At 44.8% G+C, this 15,019-nt stretch overlaps 1 protein-coding gene across 1 annotated transcript in view; it reads right to left on the minus strand.

Moving 5' to 3' along the window:
• The window catches only part of ROBO3 (roundabout guidance receptor 3), a gene marked incomplete at its 5' end in the record, with an annotated part of 144,575 nt that extends 129,791 nt beyond the window's left edge, over positions 1–14,784 (minus strand). The window contains one exon of the mRNA XM_029284775.1: positions 14,458–14,784. Within this exon, the coding sequence (XP_029140608.1) occupies positions 14,458–14,784 (327 nt within the window). The remainder of the gene's footprint in view (positions 1–14,457) is intronic.
• Between the last annotated feature and the right edge of the window lie 235 nt (positions 14,785–15,019).

The raw sequence follows: 15,019 nt of genomic DNA on the forward strand, positions 1-15,019 counted from the left end.
CACTCTTAGAAGCACGAAGCTGAAGACACCAGCCTGAAGATGACGAATGTGACTTCGTCGAAACGTCGCCAAGGTACTTTTAATTCTACGCGGGAGAAAACCCGAATAACTAAAGACCTACATACAAACACCCGCGAAAACCTCAGAAAACAAATATATATATATATATATATATATATATATATATATATATATATATTTCTTTTTGGCAACATGATCTCTCCCTTCAAACTGAGCCCAATCTTTCTTTTCCCCATTGTCAAAATTAAAAGAAATGTCGTTCTATTTAACTTCCCACCGCCACCGAGAAAGAGTAATGCCAAATGACTCCCATTACGTAGAAAATGACTTAATTTCCCCTCTTAGATATCACTGGTTTCCTAGGTTTGAATAGCTCCAACTTGGACAAAACCTTTATCTTCCTATTCTCTCTATAGTTCATGGAGACAGAGACCAGTCAGAGAGAGGGGTAAATCCACTAATGACAATCATGTGACTTCCTTCCCTGAAGAGGGGATAGTTTATTTGGGGAGGGGGGTTCACCATAACTGGAAAGTACAAAGAAGAAACAAAGGAGAAGACACAAAGCTATCACTTTTCACCAAGGGGGAGACAATCCCTCCTCAAGGAAGGAAGCCAGCTTGATTATGAGGCTCAGATAAAAGCCCCTCCTAAACAGAACTTACTTGCCAAAAATGTTTGCTTGGAAAAGGAAGGGAAAAGAGAGGTGGCTTGTTTACTTGAGGGATGGATTGTTATTTCTCTCTTTTCACCACCAACATTCCAGACCCACAAGCTTGAGAGACATGAAGCCCGCTGGATGCTAAAATTATCCTCTAAATACAGGCTTCTCCTCGTTTCTTCAAAGAAGCATCCACACTCCCCCTTCAGGGAAAGCCATGCAGGATGCGCCTAACAAGAAACTGCAGCCTCACCCAGCTTGAGATGATAAGTTCCTTTTGGCCTTGTTGTTGTTGTTAGTTGCGAAGTCATGTCTGACCCATCACAACCCCATGGACAACGTTCCTCCAGGCCTTCCTGTCCTCTACCATCTTCTGGAGTCCCTTTAAGCTCACGCCTACTGCTTCAATGACTCCATCCAGCCACCTCATCCTCTGTCGTCCCCTTCTTCTATTGCCCTCCATCTTTCCCAGCATCAGGCTCTTCTCCAGTGAGTCCTTCCTTCTCATTAGGTGGCCAAAGTACTTGAGTTTCAACTTCAGGATCTGGCCTTCTAAAGAGCAGTCGGGGTTGATCTCTTCTAGGACTGACCGGTTTGATCGCCTTGCAGTCCAGGGGACTCGCAGGAGTCTTCTCCAGCACCATAGTTCAAAGGCCTCGATTATTTGGCACTCAGCCTTTCTTATGGTCCAACTTTCACATCCATACATTGCAACTGGGAAAACCATGGCCTTTACGCACTTTTGTTGGCAGGGTGATGTCTCTGCTTTTTAGTATGCTGTCTAGATTTGCCATGGCTTTCCTCCCCAGGAGCAAGCGTCTTTTAATTTCTTGGCCTACCAGGTGGCAAAGGAAATGAGACTTCTCAAGAGGTCCCACAGATCATTAGAGAGTGGGTTAAGGCAGCAGGTTAGAATGCAAGAGACCATGAGTTCAAGTCCTACCTTATCCATGCAAGCCAGCTGGGAGACTTGGACTAATCACCAGAAGGCTTGTGAGTTCTAGTTCTGCCTCAGGCTTGAAAAATGACTGGGTGGACCGATCAGCAGGGGATTGAGTTCTAGTCCCAACCTTAGGGACTGGGTGGACTTTGAACTTTGGGTGACTTTGGACCAATCAGCAGGAGCCCGTGAATCCTTAGGCATGAAAGCTGGCTAGATGACCTTGGGGAACTTGGCAGGAGATTGTGAGTTCTTGTCTCACCTTAGGCATGAAAGCTAGCTGGGTGATTTTGGGCCAGTCATTCTCTCTTAGCTCAAGGCACCTCACAGCGTTGTTGTTATGGGAAAAATAGGAGGAAGGTGCAGGCTGGATATATTCCCCACCTCGAGTTATTTGTAAAAATCATAAAGGCGAGATACAAATAAATAACCCCCTCCCCACCCATCAGTTCAGCTTCTGGTATAACTTTGTATTGAGAACTAGGAAACTACAGCCTGGCAAGAAATACGTTGCTGGTTTGTTTATCCTGCAGTTGCCCCTTTTCCAAATTACATAAATGCACCCTGTCTGGGTAATGGACTGAGAAGTGACACAAAAATCAATAAATAATTCCAGTTTAGAGGTGGCTGACTAATGTTCCAAGATGCTGCCCATGCTGTGGCTTGACTCTCAGCCGAGCTGTCAGTCAGTTTTCAGAGCCAGGGACATATTTCTGTTTCCAGAACACAAGTTGATACCCTCAACCCTCTCAAGGTCTCATTTATGGAAGTATTTGTTGCTCGAAGATTTGGGGACAGCGGAGACTGAAGCACTAATGAGAAGCAGAAATGCTCTTCTTGTGTTACGGGTTGCTTCAGGAAGTCTTCCTTGGCTCTCCTCCTGGAAATAATAATGGGATTATGCAGGGACCAGTTCTGGGCATCCATTTAAGAGGGACGCAGACAAATGGGAATGTTCCAGAGAAGGACACGGGAAGGATAGAACAGAATAGAATATTCTTATTGCCATTGTGTAACTCACAACGACATTAAGTTGCAATCAAGGGACAGGCAGTGAAACCCCATGACGAGAAATTGAGGGAAGTGAATATGCTCAGTCTTAACAAGGGAGGGCTTGTGGGTATCTGAGATCATTCTTCAAATATCTGATAGGCTGTCTCACACATACATACACACACACACACACACACACACACACAAAAAAGATGGAAAACTCGTCTAGGTTGTCCTAAAGCAGGGGTGTCGAACTGCTGGCCCGCGGGCCAGAAAGCGCAACCACCGCATTGCTGGCAATGGAAAAAAAGTCGTGACACATCGCGACACATCACATGATGTTGCAAGTTTGACACCCCTGTCCTAAATTGCAGAATGAGAGCCACTTTGATGTAGTGACTAAGATACCAGCTAGAAACTGGGAGACTGTGAATTCTAGTCCTACTTCAGGCACAAAGCCAGCTGGGTCATTCGGTCTCAGCCAAGGGTAAGATCAGGCATGACTCGTTTAAGAATTGCCCTGCTTGACAACTGGAAATTCTGGTTCCAGTTACGGTCATAAGCCGAGGACTTTGCCTACGAGAGCAATTTGACACTCAAACCAATTATTGAAAGAGGCAGTGAACTCTGCTTCAGTGGATGTGTTCCGAGAAACATTAGATATAGCTATTTGGGCTTTAATTGAAATTCCAGTACTGAACTGTGTGGGTTAGACCCTTCCAATTCTGCAATTCTTTGATTCCATGAAGCTTCCAGAAACAAAGCGTAGGACAGGAGACGGCAAAGTGGTTCTGACAAATGCTATTTCCTTCTTGCAGCTTCCTTCTGATGGAGACCTACTGAGGCCGGAGTCAACCTGGCTGAGAAGCTGCCAAGAAACCATGAGTTCAGAAGGGACTCTCCCCATCAATGTCGTCAATGCCAATCCCGTGAAAGAGGACGCTTCTGTTCAGTTCTTGCATTCAGATCGATAGAAAAGTGCACAGAGTACGGCAGTAGAAATAGAGGGCTGGAGCCAAATAATGGCGGCACCTAAGGCAGAGGTCCCCAACCTTTTGGGTACCAGGGACCAGTTCCGTGGAGAGAGGCTTTTCCGCGGACCAGAGGGTGTGTGGTTTTATGTGCTGCCTGCATCCTGTGGATGAGACTTTCCTTGTTTGTACAGACCGGTTGCTGGCATGCTGTGGCCCAGTACTGGTCCACGGACCGGAGGTTGGGGACCCCTGACCTAAGGGACCCTATCAGCAGCCCCATATCTAAGGGCCTCTTGAAATCTCTCACCAGACAGAGGTGCCACCACCCTTGCTTTATTTTTCCACTCAGAGAGTCTATTAAAATAGAATTAATTCATGGATCTATAAACATCATTCCAGCGTTGGTTTTTCTGGAATACTGATCTTAATTTTCACATTCAAAGGTAAAGGTTTCCCTGTCCAGTCATGCTTGACTCTAGGGCACGGTATTCATATCCGTTTCTTGGCCGAAGAAGCTAGTGTTGTCCGAAGACAATTTCCATGGTCATGTGCCCAGCATAGCTATACTCCAAAGGTGCACGGAATGCTGTTGCATTCCCACCAATGTGGTACCTATTAATCTACTCACATTTGCATGCTTTCAAATTGCTAGGTGTGCAGGAACTGGGGCAAATAACAGGAGCTCACTCCATTGCATTGAGCCCCTGAGCCCCTATTCAAACCCAGGGGGTGTGGGGGTCGGGAATAAACCTTGATGATGGTAAGAATGTTCCTCATCCTAAACCACTCCACACATGGAAAGCAGAGTCATATAGCAGTGCAGTTTTTGAGCAGCTTGCATCAAATCTGGCCACCCTGCCCACTTCCCCTGGGCCTAAAAATATTCACGGCCTTTTCTAACTGCCACTTAACGGCATTTCAACCAAGCATTAGTCCCCAATCTGTGCCAGCAAAACCATTCGGCAAATTCTAAAAATGGATCCGTTCCAGTCGTTACCATCACGGTATAAGATGCTGCTTGGTGATCTGCTGCCTCCTTTCTAATGGAGGATGGTTGGGCCATTTACCTGGGGCCAAATCCATCCTTTAATGGGAAAGTGGCAGAAAAATCCATTTACGCCAGAAGAAGGAGGGGGAGGCAGACGTCAGGCTGCTTACTAATTGCTACCAGCCAAATTCTTCCCCTTCCCTATTCTGAAGGGCACAAGAAAGAAGGAATGGGGCGGAAAGCAGAAAGGAGAACAAACCCTTTACCAGGGGCCAATAATCCATTTCTACCGCCAACAAAAGGCCATTCTCTTCCCGTCCCTCAGCTCCGGCTTCAAGATGCTGCTCGCTCAAGCCCTTCTTCCTCTCTTGATTTAAAGGCCTGCTCCCCCCACTGGGAGCTCCTCTTTGACCTCGCCTCCTTTAAATCCCTCATGCGGACACAACGTGATGCCTCCGAGTCTTTCATTAAAAGCAACAGCTAAGATGCAGCTAAAAGATAGGGAGGCTCCGAGCATGGGAGCAGCTTTGGATTAGCAGCCCCGCTCGGCTGTTAGGCATTTAAGCCAAGAAAAGGATTTGAAGATATATTTTTTTCAGCCTCTTCCCATTTTACCTGCCAAGGGAAGCAGCTCAGCGACTCCTTTAGCATCTTTGTGAAAACTCTGGGATTCTATAAGATGTTCAGGCTGTCCTCAGCTTACAACCTTTGGTTCAGTGACTGAAGATACTACAGCCCTGAAAAAGGAGTTGCAACCCAGTTTTCACACTTACGACCTTTCCAGCATCCTCAGGGCCACACGATTAAAATTTGGATGCATGGCAATCGGTAGGTATTTCTGACAGCTGCCGCATCTTTCGCCTTTACGCTCTTCTTAAGGTTTCTTTCTCCGCAGGATAACCATAAAGAGGGAGAGAAACTAAATACCTTATTCAAGAAATCAAAAGAGGCAGCATAGTTTCCTACCATTTTGAAACGAGGACAGAGGAGAAGTATAGTCTGAACCCTAAAACGAGACTGACAGAGTTGAAAACAAACAAACTAAGTGCAATAAGTATGAAAGCAGCCTTCCAATATCTCAGGGGCTGCCACAAAGAAGAGGGAGTCAAGCTAGTCTCCAAAGCACCTGAAGGCAGGACAAGAAGCAATGGATGGAAACTCATCAAGGAGAGAAGCAACCTGGAACTAAGGAGAAACTTCCTGACAGTTAGAACAATTAATTAGTGGAACAACCTGCCTCTAGAAGTTGTGAATGTTCTAACACTGGAAGTTTTTAAGAAGAGACTGGACAGTCATTTGTCTGAAATGGTATAGGGTTTCCTGCCTGAGCAGGGGGTTGGACTAGGTGACCTCCAAGGTCCCTTCCAACTCTATTATTATTATAGTTAGTGTTATTGTACCTTACCCACTGCTCATCCCTGAACATGCTGGACCAGTCCCTCCCCTCTGAATGCTTGACCTGTTCTCAGTCCACTTCGATTCCTCCCCTCTCTTAGCTAATGTACCCTGACAAATGCTGAACATAGCCACCAACAGCAATCCTGTGTTGTGTGTGATCTTTTCACATTTTCTCTTTAGCTCAGAAGCCTCCTTGCCATTTCTTGAAGTAGAAATGGAAGCAAAGACCTGCCAGATGAACCAGTAAAACTGCCGGATGCAAGGAGGGTGGAAGACAAGCCCTCGTCATTTTTGTCACGTGCCTGCAGAGCTGCCATCTGAGAATTGAATCAGCTCAGTAGCCAGGAAATTTTCTGCCAGAATTCTATAGACCAGTGTTTCTCAACCTTGACAATTTTAAGGCATGTGGACTTCAACTCCCAGAATTCCACAGCCAGCATTGCTGGCTGTGGAATTCTGGGAGTTGAAGTCCACATGCCTTAAAATTGTCAAGGTTGAGAAACACTGCTATAGACCAATGATGGCTAGGGAATTCTGGGAAATGAAGTCCATAGGTCTTGAAATTGCCAAGGTTGGATGCCCCTACTATAGACATTTGTGCGAGTATAACATATCCGGAACCAGGCGGGCTGTGCCCCCCCCAGGGTGCAAAATGAGCTGTTGAATTGCTCAGCACGCCCTTGAAATATGCTAAAGACTGAGGCCATTTTTCTGTGCAGCCACCACCCTGCTGCCGAGACCTAATAGTCTAAGCTGGGGTGGTGGAGCATTTGCAAAAGTCAATGCACAGCTAAGGAAACTTTATGCAAATGGTTACGTTATCAAGAGGGATAAGCAACCCAATTTCCATAGATTTCCAATGTGGCTTTCCTAGCAGAGTAAAATGGATCCTAAAGCTTTGCATTCTACACCATAACAGATCAGATTAGGGTTCTCAATCAATGGCCGCTGCCAAGCATAGCAAGGAGAGAGCTATTTTGAATTATGCAGGCCTTTTGCTCAAAGCCATTTTTTCCATCCTGGAAAATCTATGAGAGAAAGCATCGGAAATGCTACTTGGATATGATCGCTGGCCTGTTAGGAGTACATGCCGGGATGTGCAGCTTGTTCTAGGCCAGGAACAGAACGTTCCCCAAAATTTCAAAGTGTCCTACTTTTTTTCCAGTGCATGCTGATCAGGCCATTCAGGTAGAGGTGAAACAGGAAATCTTCCATGATTTAATCCCAGACTGACCACCTTCAGAATGTTCATATCATCATGGTCCAGAGGAATGATGACATGTTTTTGGAGTATGCTATCAATAAATGGAAGGGCTTGGTGTCCTAGTGCAGGGGTAGGCAACCTTGGCTCTTTTATGCATGGTTAGGACCAGAAACACCATGTTAAAGCATGGTTTGATTAAGCAAGGTTTGTGGAATAAACCACAACTGGATTTGCAGAACAGAGACTTTGCAAAATTTGACGTTTGACCCAAGTCCAACATGCAAATCCAGCCCAGGACTTCTTGCTTTGTCTTCTCTTAGCTCTCTGCATCCTCTATCTGCCAATCCGAAGGACTGTTTCATTCAATGTGAAGCAAGTTGAACTTTTAGAACATAGAATAATAGGGATGGAAGGGGCTTTGGAGACATTTACCCCAACCCCTCCCCCCCTGCCCAGGGCAGGAGATCCTATACCAGCAGTTCTCAACCTATGGGTCGCGACCCCATTTGGGGTCAATCGACCATTTCACGGGGGTCGCCAAGCAAGGCTGTCCACCATTTTTTCCCCCTTTTCCGGCGGGTGCCTTACGTCCCTTGGGCTGGGCCAGCTGGTGGTCGGCCTGCTCCGTCTCTGCCGCTTGCCAGCTACGCCTCGGCCGGCGCAGGGGGCGGAACCACGCATGCGCGGCGCTCCCGGGCAGGGAAAGTCCTCGACTTACGACCGGTTGGGTAGTCTTCGACTTATGACCGGTTTAGTCCTCGACTTACGACCGGTTTAGTCCTCGACTTACGACCAGTTTAGTCCTCGACTTACGACCGGTTGGGGGTCGCGGCATTAAAAAGGTTGAGAACCACTGTCATATACCATTCCAGACTTTCTTTGGGCTTGATGGGATGGGACACATGATCATAGAATAAGAGAATAGCAGAGTTGGAGGGGACCCCTGGAGATCCTCCAGCCCAACCCCCCCTCCCCACCCAACCTGGAGACCCTATACCACTTCAGATAAATGTCTGTCCAATCTGAATAAGAACATTTATTCAGAGATTCTCTGATGGCTTTTCTCACCATTGCAACGTTAGAAAATTCTACAAAGGAATTCTACAAAGGAAAACTGCCCATCTATTTTAAGTTTACATTACCCAACAGAAAACTTTATTATTATTATTATTATTATTATTATTATTATTATTATTATTATTATTATTATTATTATTATTATTATTAACTATTTAGCTTTGATAGCTTTATTTTGACCATAATCTTTTATCAACTCCACTGATAGCCACAGCTGGTAGCCTAAGAAATACATAGAGACAGACAGACACACGCACACACACAAACACACAAACACATGCATTTGGTAGCGTTTATGCTAAGTTCAGCTCAGGAGATGCCTGTAAATATTAGTGGCTCCAAGTGCTTAGCAGAACTAGCATATCATTTCCTTTGCTTGTGGCATTCGGCCTTGTCTTAAAGGAAGGCCATCATTTTTCTTGTGTCACTTTCCGCAGACTTGAAGGCTTTTCACAAGGTTTGTTTGTTGATCTTTGTCTCTATAAAACCATTAGCAAGACAATGGGCTGAGAGAGCACCTTGGACAGCTTTGCAGGAGATGGGCTCTGAGGTCAGGGCAGATAAATAACCAACCTGGATTTTATCCCCATCCCTAAGACACCCACACAGGTTGGAAGAGCTGGCCAGGAATGTGGTTGGACAAGTTGCCAGAAGGAGTTTATCAGAAGAACGGAATGGACCTATGAATTGCGGATTTGTTCTTGGCTTGCGTTTGTTAGAAAGTGTCCAGAATAAAATGAAGAACCTTGACTTGCTGATATAGAACTGGACATGTCATACAAGATGTCTATTGGACCACTTTTGGTAAGCAGAACCAAATGCTACAGGATGAACCACACAACTGATTAAAGTACACAATAGCAATAGCACTCAGACCTATATATCGCTTCATAGTGCTTTACAGAGATCTCTATGAGCGGTTTACAGAGTCAGCATATTGTTCCCAACAATCTGGGTCCTCATTTTACCAACCTCAGAAGGATGGAAGGCTGAGTCAACCTTGAGCCAGTCAGGATCGAACTGTTGGCAGTGAGCAGTGAGCTAGCCTGCAATACTGCATTTTAACCACTGTGCTACCACGGCTCTTTTATCCCCCCATTTGCTGACAGTGCTGATTCTCATTGCATTTTTGTCCTAAAACATTTCCAGGATTAAATTACATATTCTCCAATTTTTACATAAAATTAGAATCTGGGCAGAGGGCTGCCATCCAGGAAAACTAAAAGGGGCAGATGAGAGGAAGGATTTTTCTTATACAATGAATTGCCACGTGTAGAATTGGCTGGCAACTTAATGAGATTCAAAACAGTATTGAAGTGCTGTATAAGTCTAAGTGCTATTGCTATTGCTTCCTTCCTACTTCTGTTCTTCTGCCTCCAATCCTTCTGGAGCATTCCAAAAACCTTCAGCAAGAAGCCCCTTTAGCCTCCTTATATAGGCTACATCTAAGATATGTTTCCAGAGAAGAATGGCAGATTGAAGATGGCTCCACAAAAAGCATAGCCAACAAATGTGTCAAAGAACAAAGAGCTGGCAAAACCTCTATGGATAAAGGAGAGGAACAGAAATCACCCACAAGTGTTCCAGACAGTTGTATCTCATGAAAAGACTGCAAGACATTGGGTTACAGTTGTAATCCTATGATTGTGGGGTTGCTGCAATGATTGTTAAGTGTGAGCATTGATCACACATTGATAAGTCACCTTTTTCCACCACCATCATAACTTTGGTCATTAAGAAAATGGTCACAAGTTGACAACTAACTGTATTTCTCCCCCCCCCCCTATTCTTTGTGCCTTTCCTGATTTTTCCCTTTGCATCTTTTTTCTATTTTTCATTTAGTTTGTAAACTATAATCTTTAATGAATTCACTTGGGGAAAAAAGGCTTACAGCTAAGACAGTGATGGCGAACCTTTTAGAGACCGAGTGCCCAAACTGCAACCCAAAACCCACTTATGCATCGTCGGGTGCCGGGTGGGTGTGGCCCATTGGGTGGGCGTGGCCCATTGGATGGGCGTGGCTGCGGTGGTAACAGCAGACTGGATGGGACTAAAACGTTCAATCAATCAATTCCAACTTTGCAAGATCTTTTTTTTCCCCACGAGAAGTTGAAATTGACTGATTGAACCTTTTTTTTTTGTACACAGTGGTGGAGGCCTAAAGTGAAAAGATTTTATAAAACCCAGCTGAAGGCCTAGGACTGGGGCGACGGCGCGCGTGCCCACAGAGAGGGCTCTGAGTGCCGCCTCTGGCACCCGTGCCATAGGTTCGCCACCACTGAGCTAAGATATAAAATCGGAAGCCCCTTCCAGATGTTTGGAACCCTCAGACCATGCAAATTGCAAATGCAAAGGAATTCTGGGAACAGTAGTTCAAAACATTTGCTAAAGAGGCACAAGCAAAATTACAAAGCCTTCAGTGGATATGCAAATCGGAAGAGAAACATCTTAGTAGATCCAACTTCAAGGCAGACAAGTACGGGCATCACAACAGGAAAGCAGTCAACCTGAGTAGCTACCCAAACCCACCGAGGTCAGAGTAGTCAATGAAGAAGGAAAGAGGCATTGCAAGGTGGGCTGAATTCATATCTAGTTTCCTTCCCCCCCCCTCTCATTTGACTTCTTGCTTAACTCATTTTGCTAAGCAAACAGCTCCCAATGCCCACAATGAATGAGATTAGTTCTGCTTTCTTCCTAGTTTGGGCCTTATTACTTTCAATCAGCGCGGAATGGTGCAGCCTTTAGGAAAAGCGGCATTTGAAGGAAACTGGAGCAAGAGAAGTGAACAAAGGAGAGAGGAGCAGCAGAACAGAAAACCTGTCACTCACACGTCTCCAGCCAGATGTTTTATAGCACATAACTGAAAAGAAAACTATTTTGAAAAGGATAGGGATATGATCTTCCTTCCTTACTGTACCCACAACAGTAGGAAGGACTGCAAGATGAAGTTTTTGTAGCCAGGGGCTGTACTGATTCCCCTCCCCTCCCCTCCCAAAGAATCAATTTTTGGAGTGGCTGAGAGCTAGCATAATCATGATAGCATCATGATATTATCTCTGGAGGGGGCTGGTGAAATTTTCAGCCCTTTATCCTCGTCTTTTCTTTTTTTTTTAGAGTTAATGCATTTTATCTCTTTTTGCTAAAAATGACAGAAAATCATGCTGGTAAGATGCAGCTCTTTGCCACTCAATTTCAGAGACATTATCTTGAGGAGGGGGGGGCACAGGCCCTAGAAAAGGAGAATGTATGTGAGTCACAAGATGCTCCATCTTGGGATAAGCTGCTTTTTAAAAAAAACATGCTTCTTTATGACACACAGCAATCTCCAAGGAATTGTCTTGAACTACATATAAAGAACGGTAACAAGAATTGGTATGTCTAGTCTAAAGAAAAGTAGGATGAGGGATGACATGATGCTGTCTTCCAATATCTGAGGGGCTGCCACAAAGAAGAGGGGGTCAACGTATTCTCCAAAGTACCTGAAGGCAGGACAAGAAGCAATGGATGGAAACTAATCAAGGAGAGAAGCAACTTAGAAATTTCCTGACAGTGAGAACAATTAATCAGTGGAGCAACCTGCCTCCAGAAGTTGTGAATGCCCCAACACTGGAAGTTTTTAAGAAGAGACTGGACAGCCATTTCTCTGAAATGGTGCAGGGCTTCCTGCCTGAGCAGAGGTTTGGACTGGAAGACCTTTAAGGTCCCTTCCAACTCTGTTATTCTGTTCTATTATTCTGAGCTTTCGATTCCTTATTTCCAAATGTAGTTCAGTTTCAGCAAGGAAGAAAAGACGCTAGGACCGAATCTCCGTAACTCATCAAAATACAGGTTAAAGTAAAATATGACATGGAAGGTGCACAAGCAACATTAATGAATTAAATTGACTTATGTCACTATTCATCTTGTAGATGCATCCCTGGACAGCTAACAACACAATTAAATACAAGGCAAAACATAATAGCAATGAAACACGGGAAGAAACTCTGAAACAGGCACTAAAAACAAAGCCAGTAAGCACCCATCAATACTAGAACATCTGATCTCACAGGCCATCAAACCTCCATCTAACCTGCTAACATAAAAGAAACAAAACTGGAAGATATGTAAAAATGGCTTCATGGCAGACAGAAGACTGTGATCTTGGCTAAATTAAGCTAACAAGCTTTTCGACTCATACTGGAGTCCAATAGCTTGAAAGACTAGTTTTCTGGTCCAGATGACCAACCCAGATAAGATCCTGCAACATTATCCTGGGACACGTATATTCATCTTCATTCGTGAGACTAAACTAACATTTTTCCTTCATTCTCTGTCCCAAACTCATGCAACCAAGATGGTCAGAAGTTCCAACTTCTGCTGAAAGGCAACAGCATGTCATCATCTCCAGGAACTGAAAATAGTCCTATCTTGGGACCTTCCAGCTAAATAGTGATTACAGGCAGCATGGGAATATCAAGATCTCTGATCCCAAATGTATCTGGAAGATACATATTTATGAAGGAGACCATACGGTGTCACAGTCAGCTATAAAGGATAGTACATAAATACATGTGCTAAGCAGACAGAAAGGGTCAAGCAATATTGAAGTATTTCTTACAAAGAAAAGAAAAGCAGCCACCAATGTTAGCTCTGGTACCAACATTGAACTTCTCAGTAGAACTGATCATTCTTCCCAGCCTTGGTACCTTCTGGATTCATAGATTTCCACTTCCGACTTTTCAGTAATGACTGTAAAATCTGAAAGCTAAAGTCCAGATATGTAAAGGATGTTTAAACTAGAGGAGGATGCTGTTATATTGCAAGCAAGGCAGTAACCTGTACAGTGCTTATAATTAGATTATAATGGTTTAATCTTGAGTCAACTATTGGGCCATACTATTGTTTAAAAAGTCTAGAGTAGTCAGGGAATTCCTAAAGCTATATTATTGCTGAAACTGCAACTGTAGACCCGATCAAACCCTCTACAGCACAGATCACCAACCTTTCTCAGTTGGTGGACCATAGGAAAAGGGAGGGGGGAAGCATTTTACACACGTGGGTGCGCGTGCATGCACATGGGGCCGCGAACACGTGCATGTCACAAACGAGGCGGGCTAGCGCCCGTGTGATACTCACTAACCCTGCAATATTCTTGTGTGGTGCAGTGCCTTGTTTCCAGGTCCCGCAATGTGGCGGTGGCCGTTTTTGTGCCTTGCAGCACAGTGGCAGCCTGCTTTTGTGCCCCACAGCATGGCAGTGCCCCGTTTTTGCACCCTGTGGCATGACGGTGTCCCATTTTCACGCCCCGAGGCACGACCGCAGCCTCTTTTTGCACCCTGTGACATAGCATCCTATTTTCGTGCCCCATGGCTGCAGTGCTAGCACAAGTGAGGGAGTGTGCATGCACATATGCATGCACTGGCCAGCCTGTCCTGTGGCCCGGTGGCCAGCAGGCCACGGCCCACTACCGGCCCGCAGGTTGGGGACCCCTGCTCTACAGCAAATTCCATGTCAAATTAGAAATAAATATTAAAAATCCACAAGATGGGTTCAGGTAGCATTGAAACACAGAAAGATATTGTCAAGCTCAGCTTCAAGGTTTGCAAATTAGATCGCTAGAAAGATACTTGCAATTTTTTATATTTATATTTATATCTATATCTAAGAACCATGCAAGAGAGCTGAATGGTTGAGTGAAGATTAAGCAGTTATGGAATGTTGAGTGACATCTCTGGGAGAAAACAGAAAAGTAAAGGAGAGAAGAGAATGAAGTTTCCTAGAGAAGAATATTGAGCAACTGCCAGAAAATCTGAAGAGCAATTCCCCTGCTGGGTGAGGCTACATGCAACATTTTATAGATTTTCTTGTATTTAGGCACACAAGTAAATTTCTACAAATATATTTTTCAAAGCCTAAAACTCTTCAGCTTACCTTTTTTAAAAAAACCATCCAGTTCTCAAAATGCTTTGTAACAACTAGATATATTATGTGGCTTCCTTCTAATAAAATGGGAAATTGCAGTGCTACAATTAAGTCACCTACTACATACATCTTCGGCCAAAAGATTATTCATCCCAAAATCCAGAACTGGTACACATAATGTGTAACCCAGGTTCAAGGTAACTCCTTTCCAACCCCATAACTCTTTCCTTATGTCAAGCTAGCAAAGCAGGACATGAAATATATCCAGGTGATCATGTTCAGACAAAACAATCTACTTACCAGCTACCTCCAGGGAGGCATTCCTGCTGACAGCCTCACCCAGGTAGTTTCTAGCGACACAAACATACACGCCTTCATCCGGTTTACTCCTCCGTCCATGCACGATGCGCAGGAAAAAGAGGGAGCCACTGGGCAGCAGCATGCGATGAGACCGGGGGTCTTCCTTGTCCGTCTCCACCCGCTCACCATCTTTGTACCACTCAATGATGGGCGTGGGCCGCCCTTCGGCTTTGCAGTTGAGTGTCGCTGGTTCCCCCTTGGGTACAATGAGGTCGGACGGATGCTCTATTATCCGTGGAGATGAATCCTCAAGGCGAGGACGCGAAGCTGAGGTTCAAGAAGTAGAAAAAAGGAAGTATTAACTCAGGGCAAGATCAGGAAGAGCCGAAAAAAGGAAGGGCAAGTTGTCAGGGAACCAATTGAGAGATTTATGGAGATCCTCAGTCATCCAGGTCATGGTTGTCCCAGGGGTGTTTTTTCAAAAGGCAATTGGACTGTTTTGTTTTGTTTTTCTCTTGAAGACATTGAGCTTCTCATCCAAGAAGCATCTTGGATGAGTCAG

The sequence above is a fragment of the Protobothrops mucrosquamatus genome, unplaced genomic scaffold (assembly GCF_001527695.2).
Source record: "Protobothrops mucrosquamatus isolate PMUCROS unplaced genomic scaffold, P.Mucros_1.0 scaffold931, whole genome shotgun sequence".
Taxonomy (NCBI): domain Eukaryota; kingdom Metazoa; phylum Chordata; class Lepidosauria; order Squamata; family Viperidae; genus Protobothrops; species Protobothrops mucrosquamatus.